At 43.6% G+C, this 17,729-nt stretch overlaps 1 protein-coding gene across 2 annotated transcripts in view; it reads left to right on the top strand.

The window, feature by feature from the left end:
* Positions 1–17,729, top strand: part of STK32B (serine/threonine kinase 32B) — a 258,548-nt gene that overhangs the window by 163,086 nt on the left and 77,733 nt on the right. For both annotated transcript variants that reach the window (XM_068277282.1, XM_068277271.1), the window contains exon 6: positions 7,707–7,796. In XM_068277282.1, coding sequence (XP_068133383.1) covers positions 7,707–7,796 — 90 coding nt within the window. The remainder of the gene's footprint in view (positions 1–7,706; positions 7,797–17,729) is intronic.

Genomic DNA, 17,729 nt, shown 5'->3' with positions numbered 1-17,729 from the left:
TTGTCCTGGGGTCTTTTGGGGCCTCTCGGATGAGTTTTCTCTGCGCTCTTGGGGTAATTTTGGTCGGCCGGCCACTCCTGGGAAGGTTCATCACTGTTCCATGTTTTTGCCATTTGAGGATAATGGCTCTCACTGTGGTTCGCTGGAGTCCCAAAGCTTTAGAAATGGCTTTATAACCTTTACCAGACTGATAGATCTCAGTTACAGTACTTTGTTCTCATTTGTTCCTGAATTTCTTTGGATCTTGGCATGATGTCTAGCTTTTGAGGTGCTTTTGGTCTACTTCTCTGTGTCAGATAGCTCCTATTTAAGTGATTTCTTGATTGAAACAGGTGTGGCAGTAATCAGGCCTGGGGGTGACTACAGAAATTGAACTCAGATGTGATAAACCACAGTTAAGTTATTTTTTAACAAGGGGGGCAATCACTTTTTCACACAGGGCCATGTAGGTTTTGCGTTTTTTTTCCTCACTAAATAATAAAAAACATCATTTAAAACTGCATTTTGTGTTCAATTATGTTATTTTTGACTAATAGTTAACGGTTTTTGATGAGCAGAAACATTTAAGTGTGACAAACATGCAAAAGAATAAGAAATCAGGAAGGGGGCAAATAGTTTTTCACACCACTGTATCTCTAACCTCTGGACACCTGAGTAATATGAGTGTTTGGTGCAACAGTAATACTTAGAGGAGAGCACCCGTATAGAGGGTGCAAGGCCGTAGAGACACTGCCCAAAGAACAGGCTCCTTCCAAAAGCCTGAGGCTCCCCAAGGGGAGGAGTCAGGCTGAGAATGGGAAGGACCAGAGTGTGAGTGACACCAATGGTGGAGTGTCACTGACAAATCTGTGAACTATCTCTAAACAGAGGAGATAGTTCTCGAGGTCGGACAAGCCAGGTCGGCAACAGACAGACAAACAAGGTACAGAGGAAGGAGACAGACTCGGAATCCTAAGGCTAGCAAGGTTTGGCAACGGAGTATCAGATATAGTGAAGTACCGAATCGGAAATCAGAAGAGAGGTCAGGAAAGCAGAAGGTCATAACAAATAATCAACAATGTCTAGTCTATAGGTGTGAGCTCCTTGATCATCAACACCCTGGAACTAGTCTGAAGTATAACAGGATGGTAAAGCTAATTCCTAGTCTTGAGTGTGAGCTCCGTAGTCATCAACACCCTGGAACTAGTCTGAATGATAACACAGATAATACACAGTATTCCTAGTCTTGGGTGTGAGCTCCGTAGTCATCGACACCCTGGAACTAGTCTAGAGAATAACACAAATTCTGACAAACAGGTCTGAGTGCTTCCACGTAGTGATCGCAACGGCAGACAACCAGAGAATGACCAGCACCCAGTATATATAGCAAAGCGCTCTCCAGCGCCTCCCCTTTGTGCTGGACCAATGGGAAGTGGTACTGCCGTCAGCTGACCGGCTTGGTCAGCTGACTCCCTTCTGGCTGTCATATAAGTTCTGCCTCTCAGCACGTGCGCGAGTCCTTCTGAAGCTGTGTGGAATATCAGTCCCAGCCACACCAGACATGTGATGTAAAGCACCCGCCGCGCTGGACGCGGAAACCGCCGCACCGCTATCAAGGCATGCGGCGGTTTCTCTGCGTTCGGCCATACTACTAGGTGTAGGCCTACGCGTGCCAACCGCCGCGTTGGACACGGAATCAGCCGCCTTGTTCTGAGTACACGCGGCGGCTTTTCCGCGTTTTCTCACACCAACCATACCAGTTTCATGTTCGTGCGCCCTTGTAGGGGGGGCTGAGTGACCTCATCACCTAGAAAAAAAATAGATGCTATTATCTTCAAAACGAAAGCAGCAGCACAAATGGGCACGAACATAGCACTAACCACACATGATGGAATTTTTTATTTGTGCTGATTGTAGAGAGGACAGCTTCATGGAGCTGTGGAGGGAGGACACCTTGTGGACTATTAGTTCCAGGCCCCCAGTGGGGTCACAACCTGTCCATTTCCTGTTACTACAGATTTCTGTAATTCCAGTTTTCAACATCTGATCTTGATCTGCTGTGCTGAGCACAAGCCACTTTTGAATGATAACGTCTTATAGTTTTAGGCTACATTTTGGATTGAATATGTTTTTATATGGTCCCAGGCACACATACATTAAATAAAGGCACCTAGAAAAAAGGGCGCATGGATTGCCAATAGTAAAATATTGCTAAGGTTAGCAATATGGTACTAGTGAATTTTGATGGCAAAATATTTACTTTCATGTTACAATGGCTAAACTAAAACCCTACTCTCACACAGAACCCTTCTGTGGTGGTGCCTAACCCTAAGATCCCCACCCCTGTGGTGCCTAACCCTAAGTCCCCCTCCCTGGTGGTGCCTAACCCTAAGCCCCTCCCCCTGGTGGTGCCTAACCCTTAAAACCCCCCTGGTGGTGCCCAAGCCTAACCTCCCCCGGTGGTGCCTAAACCTAACTCCCCCTGGTGGCGCCTAACCCTAAATCCCACTCCTTGAGCTGACCCCTCCCCCCATTCCACAAAGGCACGATGTGCGACTGTGAAGGTAAATTTGGGCGCCTGGAGACACCAGATTACCACCAAGAGGGGCCATTTGTTGCACCATTTTTTCTATATGGGCTCCTGCCCCCTTTTTCCTACTTCGCTCTAAGACCTCCAGACATACTGCGCAGTGATTCTGGCACTGACAAGTCACATACGGGTTGTCTGGAGCTACCCTTACACAAGGCAACCAGGGATGATTCCCTGTGTGTTTGGTAATTACCTGAGTACCTTTGTCTAGCTGTGTAGCTTAGGCATGTGACAAAGGCTGCAGTCACTAAGGGATATGAGCTGTCAAATCACAGTTTCAAATACAAGGATCTAGGTTATTGAAAAAGCCAGTGTCTTACCTGCTGAGATCTCCAGCCCCAGTCAGGGACTCGTTTTACTCTCATTCAGTACTTCCATTCTCACCTTTCTATGGGGCAGACTCATCTATTATAAATATGTGTGAGCAGAGGCTTCCTGCCATACCTTGACATTTATTTCAAGTACCTGTTCTGTCAGCCTCAAATCCTTCACTGTAAGATGCGAATAGGAGAATTTCTCAAGGTTACATTCCTGTCACAATCGTGTATCACTTTCCATCCGGAAATAAACTCCAGCTTGTCTTCTGAATAAATGTCATTGAGTTGAAGAGCAGAACAGAAGAAACCTGCTTACCGTTTAATTAAGCAGGGCAGCCTAGGCTCTTATAAACCCACAGGATCTCTATATATGTATTTACGGCTTAGATAAATATAAGTTATGGAAGCACCTAATTTATATTACATCACGGTTGTATAAGATATAGAGCAGGGCTTTCTCGGCAGTCGGCAGGACACCTTCAGGCCAGGCCTCCTTTGAAAGCTTTGATTCGAATAATGAGAGTCCAATTCTGGGATATAGCCCCACCCATTAGCCTTATTTAATAAAGCAGAGTTAGAATTACAAAAAAAAAAGTTCAGAAAATATCTCAAAGGATACCTGAGCTTTCGAAAATTGTAAAAACGGGATAGCAGGCATGTGTAGAAAGCTGTCCTCATGCCCACTGCTCCCCCCATTCTCCTCTGTCCCCCTCCGTTATCTCCTAAAGCCCCCCCCCTCCCCCGAAGCTATTTCCAGGTCGGCCAGGTCATTGAGTAGTGCGCAGGTGCTACTCAGTGAGACGCGTCAATGATCGCGCACACGTGCCCAGGAGTGCTCTGCGCATGCATTGAAAAGATCCGGATCTTTGATCCGAATCTCAAATCATTTTGCTAGGGAAGCATTCGGGGGTGAAATGACTAGCAGGACAGGACTTTCCCTGCAGTGGACAGAGAAGGGGAGTGGGGTAGACAGACAGAAATCAGGGGATGGTGGACAGAGAAGGGCAGGGAGTGGACAGAGAAGGGAGGAGGTGAACGAAGAGGGGTGAGCAGAGAGCAGAAATGTTTTTTGCTCACATTACCCACATGTTGTAATCATATGCTTTAAATATATTTCACCTATATGTTCATCTGCATACTTTGAATGCAAACATCTCACAGTGAAATAAATCATTCCCCAATGTGCCCTTTTCTCACCTCCAACACTCATCATAAATTTAGGGAGAAGTTAAGTGCAGCTGTTTAGAGCAGAGTGCAGGAGGATCATATTGCACTGCAATCACAGTGCCTGCCCTGTCGGTCTAGCCCAGCACGCTGTCTGCAGAGTTACTGAGCTGTGCTTCTGAGCCAAAGCTATCCCATTTGTTCACTATGCACAACTACGGAACAGACAGCCTATAATGAGCAGCACATTATAGCCAGTATGTGTGCTCAACACATATCTGGCAGTGGCACCGATGTCCCCTCTCTCTCATCTACCTGTCCCTGTGCAAGGCTGGCTTCCCTCCAACTGAGCGATCCATCTCTGCTCTGCTTCCAGGACCCCCCTGCCCACTGAGAGGGGGGGGCGTGCCGCTCCTGACTCCACCCCCTTTGTGAACCGAATCGTTAATTTTGATGATTCGGATGATTCGACTCACAAAAGAGATTTGGATCAAAGATCTGAATCGTTCATGGTCCGGACAACACTAGTGGGCATGAGGACTGCTTTCTACACATGCCTGCTCCCCCTGTTTCTACAATTTACGAGTGCTCTCAGGTATCCTTTAAACTTTAAAGTATATCTGAACTGAGGATCAAAAAAAAGTTACATGCTTACCTCAGCAGTGGGAAGCTTCTGAATAGTCCAGAAGTTTCCTGGATCCTCCTGGAGAATGTAGCCCACTAAAGGTTCAAATCCCAGCTCAAGCCAGAATGTAAAACAGTAAGGAGTCTTTGGGCAACGGTCCCTAAGGATCCTGGTCACCCATGGAGTGTGCCTTAAGTGCAGCTCTGGAGCTTTGAGTCGGCCAGAAGACAATTTACGGATCTTTCTGTATTTTGGCCAGATTTAATGGCTTTTAAATCAGAATCAGGTGTGTCTGAAACCCTTGACCAATCCTCTTATTATGCATGCATGTTCCTTCTCCATTTATAAGTTGCTGGTAGGTAGATCCATCATAGGGTTGAGCGACCAGCCACATTCTTGCCCTGTATAGACTAGTCTACATTTGTAGCAAGCCTGCCGCAATACCATGGAGAGAACAGCTCAGTATGGAGTATAATTACAGATGCCAGTCAAACTGCTGCTTAAATATCCTATACTTTGGAGACCCGCTATGATTCTCAGCATTAGAGGCCGCAGGCAGCGTTGCTTTCACTCCATACCCTGCTCACATGCCCACTGATAACAGTATTATGTACAGTTCTTTGCTAACGGTCATGTCAGGGATTTTATTATGAGTGACTGCACATTCCTGTAATCTGTAATTCAGAGGCAGTGATCCTGATGGCCGGCGCGGCGTATATGTCTCTGCATTCAGTAACTGAAAGAAATACTAATGGTTGGTTAATGTAGGAGAGGCCAATCTCCCTGACCCTAGGCGTTCATTCAGAAGGTTCTCCTGCGCTGTCAGGGAGACTCAGACTTTTATATTTCACAATAAGTAAAGACTGTCTGCACACTGACCCTATTCCTGGCTGCTCATTCGTGTGCAGAACCTCCTTGATTTACTATGATCACTAATGAGGTGTGAAGCACTGCAGAATGTAGAACGCTTTAGTGAGGGACAGAACCAAACCCCATTACATTCTAATGTACCGAGACAAAAAGCGAGGCAGGACCTGAATGTGTCATCACAGCAGATTAATACCACTGGAATTAACCAGTTATCCATTTAAAGGGACTCTTATCTGCAGGATTTCCTCCATGAATAGTTCAGGAAAAAGCAAAATCATGTGTCACCGGGGGCGTAACAACAGCCATAGCAACTGCTACGGGGCTCTGGAGCAGAGGGGGCCCAAGTGGTAATTGATGTGTTCACTATTAATTTTCCTGTGTATCTCCACCCTTTGACTTTATCTCCGTGCCCATAGTATATATTGCCGTATACATTGCATAGGAATGAACTTTGCCCAGTCAACTCATATCCCCTAGGGCAGGGGCAGGTGACATTGCTCAACAAATTAACCTCCTCCTTGTTATACCTCACACTAATCCCAGCGCCCAAATGGCTGTCTACATATAGATTATCAGCTGCAATCGCTATTCCCTATGTAGTAGCCGATCAGCTACTATTCGCATCGGGTGCCCAATTCACGACCTGGGCACCCCATTACCAATCATTTGCATTAGAGAGTATTGGACACCTGCCGATCCCTGTGCCTGAATCACCTGATATGCCGTAGTGGGGGTTAGGCCCAGTTCACATCTGCGTTTATGGAATGTAACTGGAACGTACACTGTACAAACGGAACGGATGTTAATGGATCCAATGTTAGCCTATTGGAACGTTCACATGCGTCTGTTGGTACGGATGTGTTCCCAGACCAAAAAAGTGCAGCAGGCCCTAATTTTCCGGACCGTTCTGCCCAGCGGAACGGGACTGGACAAAAATGCTTTTGCACTAAGGCAATGGAGAACAGAACGTTTGCGAGGGTAACCGGGCCTTAACCTCTTGAGGACTGCAGTGTTAAACCCCCCTAGTGACCAGACCACTTTATGTAAAATGAGCCACTGCAGCTTTAAGGCCAAGCTTCAAGGCCGCACAATTCAGCACACAAGTGATTCCCCCCACCTGTTCTCCCCACCCACAGAACTCTCTGTTGGTGGGGTCTGATCACTCCCCCCATGTTTATTTTTTTTGACAAATATTTTTATTATTTTTTAAATAAAAACCCCTATTTCTTTAATACTTTTCCCTCCCTCCCCTCACCAGCCTGTCACTGTGATCAGCTGTGATAGGCTTCAGCCTATCACCGCTGATTGCTTCTGTGTCCCCCAGGGGGACAGCCGTGTCACACGGCTGTCCCCAGTACAGATCGCAGCGCTGTACTATGTAATTTAGACGGCGGTTTAGCCATCTAACAGTCTCCCAAGCGGTGATCGCCGCTCGGAAACTGAAGGAGGGGCGGAGCTCCGCCCCCTGAACAGGAGATGCACATGCAGCCTGCACGTGATCTCCTGCACACTGCTGCCCCAGAACTTTACGCCGATCGGCGTTAGGCGGTCCTGGGGCTGCCGGTCCGAAAGCAGTCAAATACATACCTAAAGGCTGGCAGTAGAGGCTTCTGTCTTCTTCCACGTTATGTGATTACATGTCGCATCATGTGACTAGTCACATGACTCACTGTGTAATCACAGCACAAGAAGAGGAAGCCTCTGCCGCTGCCATTAAGTATGTATTTGCTGGCAAACGAAGTTTAAACCGATCCGATCCATCTGGGATCAGATCAGTTTTCACAATCCATTTGCCAATGTGCACAGAGCCATCCGGATCCGGTGAAGCAAAGACCGGATCCGCTCACCGGATCCGTTTGGCTCATGTGTGAAATGGGCCTCCTTAGCAATGTCACTCTTCTTACAGGTTGTCTGCAGCCTTCAGAGGGAAAATGCCAGCGTAAATAGTTTCTGATCTTTCTGCCTATGAGAAACCATGCTTTGTGGAAGTCTGGAATGACCTTCACATAATGGTTGAAGTTTTGCTTCAAGTCAAAGACAGATTTTAACGTACAAGAATAGTTGGAAACAAATGTACAAGTTTTTTTCATTGAATATATGACTGGACCAATGTAATACTTTTAATGCTGAACAAGATCTATTTATCTTTGTGTCATCCCAGGACATGTGCACATTACAGATTTCAACATAGCGACAATTGTGAAGGGATCAGAGAAAGCTTCATCTATGGCGGGGACAAAGCCATATATGGGTAAGTGCTCAAAGAGGATTCTGCTCCGCTGAGAGGTAAAAGCCATACAAAATGTTTCAAACATTAAACAGTTCACTACCAGACTATAGGCTATGCTAGTTTTCTGTACAAATAGTTCTTCATTCTGTCTGTCCCGCTGCTTTGTGGCTGCATTCAGATATGAATAGAGGATTCTTCCTTTCCAGTCACACCAACATCTTCTACACAACCAATTCCAAATTCGTGCTCTGTAGGGAGGTCCTACATGATACAAGGAGTTAAGCTACGTTCACACTGTGTGCCTTCAAGGAAGGTTCTTCTAGACTTTTTGCTGCCTGAAGCAAACATTGAGAAGATGCCTCACCTCAAACATGCCCTCCACCAAACAAATGCGGTAATCACCTGATGTTTTTGCCTCTGGAGTGTAAAGCCTAAATACAAAATAAATTCCCCCCTACACCCATTAGGCAGTGATTTGATTAATTTGATACATCAGATCACAATACTGATTCAAAATCTGCTGAAGGTTTATTTATCCTGCTGTGGGAGTGCCCCCTCCTCCTTGCATTTTCTCCATTTAAAATAAAGGGTGCTGCTTCATTTCCTCAAGCCCCGGGAGGCAGAGATGAGATATAGCATAGATGTGGCGCCGCAACACTCCCACAGTCTCAGTGGTTTAGGGGTGGGATCACCATCCATACTTTCTGTTTCCTCTCTGACTTCAGTGGCGCCTCACGTGACCCGGCAGCACGTACTAACATGCCAGGAAAATTCTATTTCCCATTACTGCTGTACATCAGGATTCATTATCTCACAAAAGTATTTTCAGTTCAGGCTTTGCTTTAACAAATCGATGTTACTTCATTTTTAATTGAACCAAACGACAAATATTCAGGATAAATGTAATTTTCTATCCAACTCCAACAGCATCTCTACCAATAATCAGAATCAATTTTATTTTGCCAAATAGGTTTTCACTTACAGGCATTTGACTTGGCAGTTGCTTAACCATTCCTGTCGCCTGGATGTGATTGTCATGTCCAGGCGGCAGCTGCTGCACACTGCAACGTGCCCATGCCGCACCCCGTTAGCCCAGAGATCAATGAATGGGAATATATTTCCCATTCGTCGATCTAAGTCCCCAGCAGAAAAACCAAAGGCTTCTCATCAAAGCCAGAGGCTGCGTTTTTTCTGAAAACAAAAAGTTTCTCGTCCTCTTAGTGCTTCCTGGAAGTGAGTTCTCGCTTCCAGAATGAAAAAAAAAACAAATCTCACTGTGGCCATCTTGTGGCCAAATAGTACAACTACATCTACATACATTTTTTTAATAAAATAAACGTACATTATTACATTTCAGATTAACTGTTTAACTCCCACACCAAAAATTACCCAAATAAAATTTTTAATGGGAAAAAAAACAATTTAAAAAAAAACATAAATAGTTACCTAAGGGTCTCAACTTTTTAAATATGCATGTGAAGAGGATATATTACGAATATTTTTTAACCCATTCGCGTTCCGTCGTTTTCACTTGAGCAATGTTCACCTCCCATTCATTAGCCTATAACTTTATCACTACTTATCACAATGAACTGATCTATATCTTGTTTTTTCCGCCACCAATTAGGCTTTCTTTGGGGGGGTACATTTTGCTAAGAGCCACTTTACTGTAAATGCATTTTAACAGGAAGAATAAGAAAAAAACGGGAAAAATCATTATTTCTCAGTTTTCAGCCATTATAGTTTTAAAATAATATATGCCTCCATAATTAAAACTCACATATTGTATTTGCCCATATGTCCCGGTTATTACACCATTAAAATTATGTCCCTATCACAATGTATGGCGACAATATTTTATTTGGAAATAAAGGTGTATTTTTTCCGTTTTGCATTTATCACTATTTTCAAGTTTAAAATAAAAAAAAATATAGAAATATGTCATCTTTACATTGATATTTAAAAAGTTTAGACCCTTAGGTAAATATTTACATGTTTGTTTGTTTTTTATTGTAATGTGAGGGGTTTTACCCCCTGACCACCAGAGCAATTTTCACCTTTCAGCGCTCCTTCCATTCATTTGTCTATAATTTTATCATTACTTATCGCAATGAAATGAACTATATCTTGTTTTTTTTCGCCACCAATTAGGCTTTCTTTAGGTGGGACATTATGCCAAGAATAATTTTATTCTAAATGTGTTTTAATGGGAAAATGGGAAAAAATGTGGGAAAAAATTTATTATTTTTCAGTTTTTGGCCTTTATAGTTTTTAAATAATGCATGCTACTGTAATTAAAACCCATTACATGTATATGCCTATTTATCCCGGTTATAAAACCGTTTAAATTATGTCCCTATCACAATGTTTGGCGCCAATATTTTAGTTAGAAATAAAGGTGCATTTTTTTCAGTTTTGCGTCCATCCCTAATTACAAGCCCATAGTTTATAAAGTAACAGTGTTATACCCTCTTGACATAAATATTTAAAAAGTTCAGTCCCTAAGGTAACTATTTATGTATTTTTTTTAAATTGTAAATTTTTTATTTTTTTTTTAATTACAAAAAAAAAATTGGGGAGTGTGGGAGGTAAGGAGTTAATTTTTTGTGTAAAACAAGTTTATTTGTGTGTAAAAAATGGTTAGGGTGTAGTTTTACTATTTGGCCACAAGATGGCAACATTACCAATTTGTTTCATGCGACCTGCAAGCGTCCTTCCGGACGCTTGCAGGAAGTAGAAAGAGGCTGGGACTTTGTTATTTTTTCACAATGATCGCGCTGCTCAGCCGAGCGGCAGCAGATCATTGCGGGGCTTAGATCAACGAACGGGAATGGATTTTCCCGTTCGTTGATCTCTGGGCGAGCGGGCGGCGGCGTGTTTACTAGCGGCGGGCGGCGTGTTTACGAGCGGGAGCGCGGACAGCGGCGGGAGTGCGCAGAGTACGGATTTCTCCGTCCCTGGGGGTGAAAGGATGGAAAAAGGGGCGGAGAAATCCGTACGCGCGGGGGTAAAGTGGTTAAACATTTTATTTGGGTATTTTTGGGAGGGTGGGATGTAAACAATTGTTTTATAATGTATATGTGTGTTGATTTTTTTTTTTTTTTTTACTTTTAGTTGTAGTATTACTTTTTGACCACAAGATGGCGGCCATGAGTTTGTTTACATGATGTCACTCTAAGCGTAACATACGCTTAGAGCGACGCATGGTGGAGGTAACAGCCAGAAAAGGCGCAGCTTCTGAGAGAAGCTGTCACTTTTTCAGCGGGGGAGAGGAATCAGTGATCGGGCACCATAGCCCGATTCACTGATTGCCTGGCTAACGAACCGCGGGCCGGCGCGCGATCGGCCGCGGGAGCACGCATGGTTCCTGGACGTAGTTTCTATGTCCAGGAACCAAAGTAGGTTAAATTATACGCTTGTAAATAGCGATGGACGCAAAACTAAAAAATGAACCTTTATTTCCAAATAAAATATTGGCACCATTGTGATAGGGACAAAATTTAAATGGTGTAATAACCGAAACAAATGGGCAAATAAAATACATAGGTTTTAATTATGGTAGCATGTATTATTTTAAAGCTATAACCGGTTCAGCGCCGCGGTCCGAAAATCTCATGCATCCGAGCAACGTTCACCTCCCATTCATTCGCCTATAACTTTATTGCTACTTATCACAATGAATTGATCTATAGCTCGTTTTTTCCGCCACCAATTAGGCTTTCTGTGGGTGATACATTTTGCTAAGAGCCACTTTACTGTAAATGCATTTTAACAGGAAGAATAAGAAAAAAACGGAAGAAATTCATTATTTCTCAGTTTTTGGCCATTATAGTTTGAAATTAATATACGCTACCGTAATTAAAACGCATGTATTTTATTTGCCCATCTGTCCCGCTTATTATACCATTTAAACGATGTCCCTATCACAATTTATGGTGCCGATATTTCATTTAGAAATAAAGGTGCATTTTTTCAATTTGCGTCCATCACTATTTATAAGCTTATAATTTTAAATAATATAATAACATATTCTCTTGACATGCATATTTAAAAAGTTCAGACCCTTGGGTAACTATTTATGTTGTTTTTTTTTTTTTTTTAATTGTTGTTTTTCTTTTTTTTAAATAAAAAAAGTGTATGTGGGTAATTTTTGGTGTGGGAGGGAAACTGCTAATTTTAAATGTAAAATAATGTTTTTTTTTATCAAAAATGTATGTGGGTGCAGTTTACTATTTGGCCACAAGATGGCCACAGTGAAAAAATTCCTAGATGCGAACCAGCTCGCATCTAGGAACTAAAATGCTGAGAAGTTGTTTCCTGGGGGCAGAAATACCGCGCTCTCTGGAGAGAAAGCGTCGGTATTTCTGCGGGGAAGTTAGATCGGTGAATGGGAATTATATTCCCATTCACTGATCGGGGGGCTAGCGGCGGGCAGCGGGAGCGCGCGCGGGGGCGCGCCCGATCGCGCGCACGAGCCGGCGGCAGCACCAGTGCCTATCTGGACGAGGAAGCTCGTCCAGATAGGCCGAACTGGTTAATGGCCGAAAACTGAGAATTATTTTTTTTCCATATTTTTCTTAATATTCCTGTGAAAATGCATTTAGAAAAAAATAATTCTTAGCAAAATTTACCACCCAAAGAAAGCCTAATTGGCGGTGGAAAAAACAAGATATAGATCAATTCATTTTGATAAGTAGTGATAAAGTTATTGGTGAATGAATGGGAGGTGAAAATTGCTCTGTTGCATAAGGTGAAAAATCCCTGTGGGCTGAAATGGTTAAAGGACACAGACAATGCAATGCAATACACGGACAGACAGCATAGTTATTACAAGTCAGAGACGGTATATGAGTTAACCACTTGAGGACCGTGGGCTTTACCCCCCTTAAAGAGACACTGAAGCGAAAAAAAAATGATGATATTATGATTTGTATGTGTAGCACAGCTAAGAAATAAAACATTAAGATCAGATACATCAGTGTAATTGTTTCCAGTACAGGAAGAGTTGAGAAACTCCAGTTGTTATCTCTATGCAAACAAGCCATTAAGCTCTCCGACTAAGTTAGTCGTGGAGAGGGCTGTTATCTGACTTTTATTATCTCAACTGTTCCTGGACTATTTACTTTTTCTCTGCTAGAGGAGAGGTCATTACTTCACAGACTGCTCTGAAAGACTCATTTTGAATGCTGAGTGTTGTGTAATCTGCACATATTATAGAATGATGCAATGTTAGAAAAAACACTATATACCTGAAAATAAAAGTATGAGAATATTTTCTTTGCTGCTAATCTTCTAGTAATTATTCATAGTACACAACCAATTCACTATATCATATTTTTGTTTTCGCTTCAGTGTCTCTTTAAGGACCGGCCACTTTTTTTCCATTCAGGCCACTGCAGCTTTCACGGTTTATTGCTCGCTCATACAACCTACCACCTAAATGAATTTTGGCTCCTTTTCTTGTCACTAATAAAGCTTTCTTTTGGTGCTATTTGATGGCTGCTGCGATTTTTACTTTTTATTATATTCATCAAAAAAGACATGAATTTTGGCAAAAAAAATGATTTTTTTAACTTTCTGTGCTGACATTTTTCAAATAAAGTAAAATTTCTGTATACATGCAGCGCGAAAAATGTGGACAAACATGTTTTTGATTAAAAAAAACCTGTTCAGTGTATATTTATTGGTTTGGGTAAAAGTTATAGCGTTTACAAACTATGGTGCAAAAAGTGAATTTTCCCATTTTCAAGCATCTATGACTTTTCTGACCCCCTGTCATGTTTCATGAGGGGCTAGAATTCCAGGATAGTATAAATACCCCCCAAATTACCCCATTTTGGAAAGAAGACATCCCAAAGTATTCACTGAGAGGCATAGTGAGTTCATAGAAGATATTATTTTTTGTCACAAGTAAGCGGAAAATGACACTTTGTGACAAAAAAAAAAAGTTTCCATTTCTTCTAACTTGCGACAAAAAAATAAAATAAAATCTGCCACGGACTCACCATGCCCCTCTCTGAATACCTTGAAGTGTCTACTTTCCAAAATGGGGTAATTTGTGGGGTGTGTTTACTGTCCTGGCATTTTGGGGGGTGCCTAATTGTAAGCACCCCTGTAAAGCCTAAAGGTGCTCATTGGACTTTGGACCCCTTAGCGCAGTTAGGCTGCAAAAAAGTGCCACACATGTAGTATTGCCGTACTCAGGAGAAGTAGTACAATGTGTTTTGAGGTGTATGTTTACACATACCCATGCTGGGTGGGAGAAATATCTCTGTAAATGACAATTTTTAGATTTTTTTTTACACACAATTGTCCATTTACAGAGAGATTTCTCCCACCCAGCATGGGTATGTGTAAAAATACACCCCAAAACACATTGTACTACTTCTCCCGAGTACGGCGATACCACATGTGTGGCACTTTTTTGCATGCTAACTGTGCTAAGGGGCCCAAAGTCCAATGAGTACCATTAGGATTTCACAGGTCATTTTGCGGAATTTGATTTCCAGACTACTACTCACGGTTTAGGGCCCCTAAAATGCCAGGGCAGTATAGGAACCCTGCAAATTTTAGAAAGAAGACACCCCAAGGTATTCCGTTAGGAGTATGGTGAGTTCATAGAAGATTTTATTTTTTGTCACAAGTTAGCGGAAATTGATTTGGTATTGTTTTTTTTCACAAAGTGTCACTTTCCGCTAACTTGTGACAAAAAATAAAATCTTCTATGAACTCACCATAGTCCTAACAGAATACCTTGGGGTGTCTTCTTTCTAAAATGGGGTCATTTGTGGGGTTCCTATACTGCCCTGGCATTTTAGGGGCCCTAAACCATGAGGAGTAGTCTGGAAATCAAATGCTGCAAAATGACCTGTGAAATCCTAAAGGTACTCATTGGACTTTGGGCCCCTTAGCACAGTTAGGGTGCAAAAAAGTGCCACACATGTGGTATCGCCGTACTCAGGAGAAGTAGTATAATGTGTTTTGGGGTGTATTTTTACACATACCCATGCTGGGTGGGAGAAATATCTCTGTAAATGACAATCTTTTGATTTTTTTTACACACAATTGTCCATTTACAGAGATATTTCTCCCACCCAGCATGGGTATGTGTAAAAATACACCCCAAAACACATTGTACTACTTCTCCCGAGTACGGCGATACCACATGTGTGGCACTTTTTTGCACCCTAACTGCGCTAAGTGGCCCAAAGTCCAATGAGTACCTTTAGGATTTCACAGGTCATTTTTGTTTCAAGACTACTCCTCACGGTTTAGGGCCCCTAAAATGCCAGGGCAGTATAGAAACCCCACTAATGACCCCATTTTAGAAAGAAGACACCCCAAGGTATTCCGTTAGGAGTATGGTGAGTTCATAGAAGATTTTATTTTTGTCACAAGTTAGCGGAAATTGATTTTAATTGGGTTTTTTTCACAAAGTGTCACTTTCCGCTAACTTGTGACAAAAAATAAAATCTTCTATGAAATCACCATACTCCTAAAGAAATACCTTTGGGTGTCTTCTTTCTAGAATGGGGTCATTTGTGGGGTTCCTATACTGCCCTGGCATTTTAGGGGCCCTAAACCGTGAGGAGTAGTCTTGAAACCAACAATGTCGCAAAATGACCTGTGAAATACTAAAGGTACTCATTGGACTTTGGGCCCCTTAGCGCACTTAGGGTGTAAAAAAAAGTGCCACACATGTGGTACCGCCGTACTCAGGAGAAGTAGTATAATGTGTTTTGTGGTGTATTTTTACACATACCCATGCTGGGTGGGAGAAATATCTCTGTAAATGACAATCTTTTGATTTTTTTTTACACACAATTGTCCATTTACAGAGAGATTTCTCCCACCCATCATGGGTATGTGTAAAAATACACCCCAAAACACATTATACTACTTGTCCTGAGTACGGCAATACCACATGTGTGACACTTTTTTGCAGCCTAGGTGCGCTAAGGGGCCCAACGTCCTATTCACAGGTCATTTCGAGGCATTTGTTTTGTAGACTACTCCTCACGGTTTAGGGCCCCTAAAATGCCAGGGCAGTATAAGAACCCCACAAGTGAACCCATTTTAGAAAGAAGACACCCCAAGGTATTCCGTTAGGAGTATGGTGAGTTCATAGAAGATTTTATTTTTTGTCACAAGTTAGTGAAAAATGACACTTTGTGAAAAAAAACAATAAAAATCAATTTCCGCTAACTTTTGACAAAAAATAAAATCTTCTATGAACTCGTCATACACCTAACAGAATACCTTGGGGTGTCTTTTTTTCTAAAATGGGGTCACTTATGGGGTTCCTATACCGCCCTGGCATTTTACGGGCCCAAAACCGTGAGTAGTCTGGAAACCAAATGTCTCAAAATGACTGTTCAGGGGTATAAGCATCTGAAAATTTTGATGACAGGTGGTCTATGAGGGGGCGAATTTTGTGGAACCGGTCATAAGCAGGGTGGCCTTTTAGATGACAGGTTGTATTGGGCCTGATCTGATGGATAGGAGTGCTAGGGGGTGACAGGAGGTGATTGATGGGTGTCTCAGGGGGTGGTATGAGGGGAAAATAGATGCAATGAATGCACTGGGGAGGTGATCGGAAGGGGGTCTGAGGGGGATCTGAGGGTTTGGCCGAGTGATCAGGAGCCCACACGGGGCAAATTAGGGCCTGATCTGATGGGTAGGTGTGCTAGGGGGTGACAGGAGGTGATTGATGGTTATCTCAAGGTGTGATTAGAGGGGGGAATAGATGCAAGCAATGCACTGGCGAGGTGATCAGGGCTGGGATCTGAGGGCATTCTGAGGGTATGGGCAGGTGATTGAGTGCCCTAGGGGCAGATAGTCTAATCTGATGGGTAGCAGTGACAGGGGGTGATTGATGGGTAATTAGTGGGTGTTTGGAGGAGAGAACAGATGTAAACACTGCACTTGGGAGGTGATCTAATGTCGGATCTGCGGGCGATCTATTGGTGTGGGTGGGTGATCAGATTGCCCGCAAGGGGCAGGTTAGGGGCTGATTGATGGGTGGCAGTGACAGGGGGTGATTGATGGGTGGCAGTGACAGGGGGTGATTGATGGGTGATTGACAGGTGATCAATAGGTTATTACAGGGAAGGACAGATGTAAATAATGCTCTGGCGAATTGATAAGGGGGGGTCTGAGGGCAATCTGAGCGTGTAGGCGGGTGATTGGGTGCCCGCAAGGGGCAGATTAGGGTCTGATCTGATGGGTAACAGTGACAGGTGGTGACAGGGGGTGATTGATGGGTGATTGATGGGTAATTAGTGGGTGTTTAGAGGAGAGAATAGATGTAAACACTGCGCTTGGGTGGTGATCTGATGTCGGATCTGCGGGCGATCTATTGGTGTGGGTGGGTGATCAGATTGCCCGCAAAGGGCAGGTCCTAACCTGATTGATGGGTGGCAGTGACAGGGGGTGATTGATGGGTGATTGACAGGTGATTGACAGGTGATCAGGGGGGATAGATGCATAGAGGTACATGGGGGGGGGTCTGGGGAGAATCTGAGGGGTGGGGGGTGATCAGGAGAGAGCAGGGGGCAGGGGGGGATAAAAAAAAATAGCGTTGACAGATAGTGACAGGGAGTGATTGATGGGTGATTAGGGGGGTGATTGGGTGTAAACATGGGTCTGGGGGTGGGCAGGGGGGGGGTCTGAGGGGTGCTGTGGGCGATCAGGGGGCAGGGGGGGGGGAAATCAGTGTGCTTGGTGCAGACTAGGGTGGCTGCAGCCTGCCCTGGTGGTCCCTCGGACACTGGGACCACCAGGGCAGGAGGCAGCCTGTATAATACACTTTGTAAACATTACAAAGTGTATTATACACTTTGTATGCGGCGATCGTCGGTTTAACATCCCGCCGGCGCTTCCGTATAGCCGGCGGGATGTTGCAGCGGGTGAGTGGCGTCAGGAGCCGGCGGAGGATCGCGTCACGGATGACGC

The sequence above is a fragment of the Hyperolius riggenbachi genome, chromosome 1 (genome assembly GCF_040937935.1).
Source record: "Hyperolius riggenbachi isolate aHypRig1 chromosome 1, aHypRig1.pri, whole genome shotgun sequence".
Taxonomy (NCBI): Eukaryota; Metazoa; Chordata; class Amphibia; order Anura; family Hyperoliidae; genus Hyperolius; species Hyperolius riggenbachi.
This window is presented reverse-complemented; position numbering and strand designations above follow the sequence as displayed.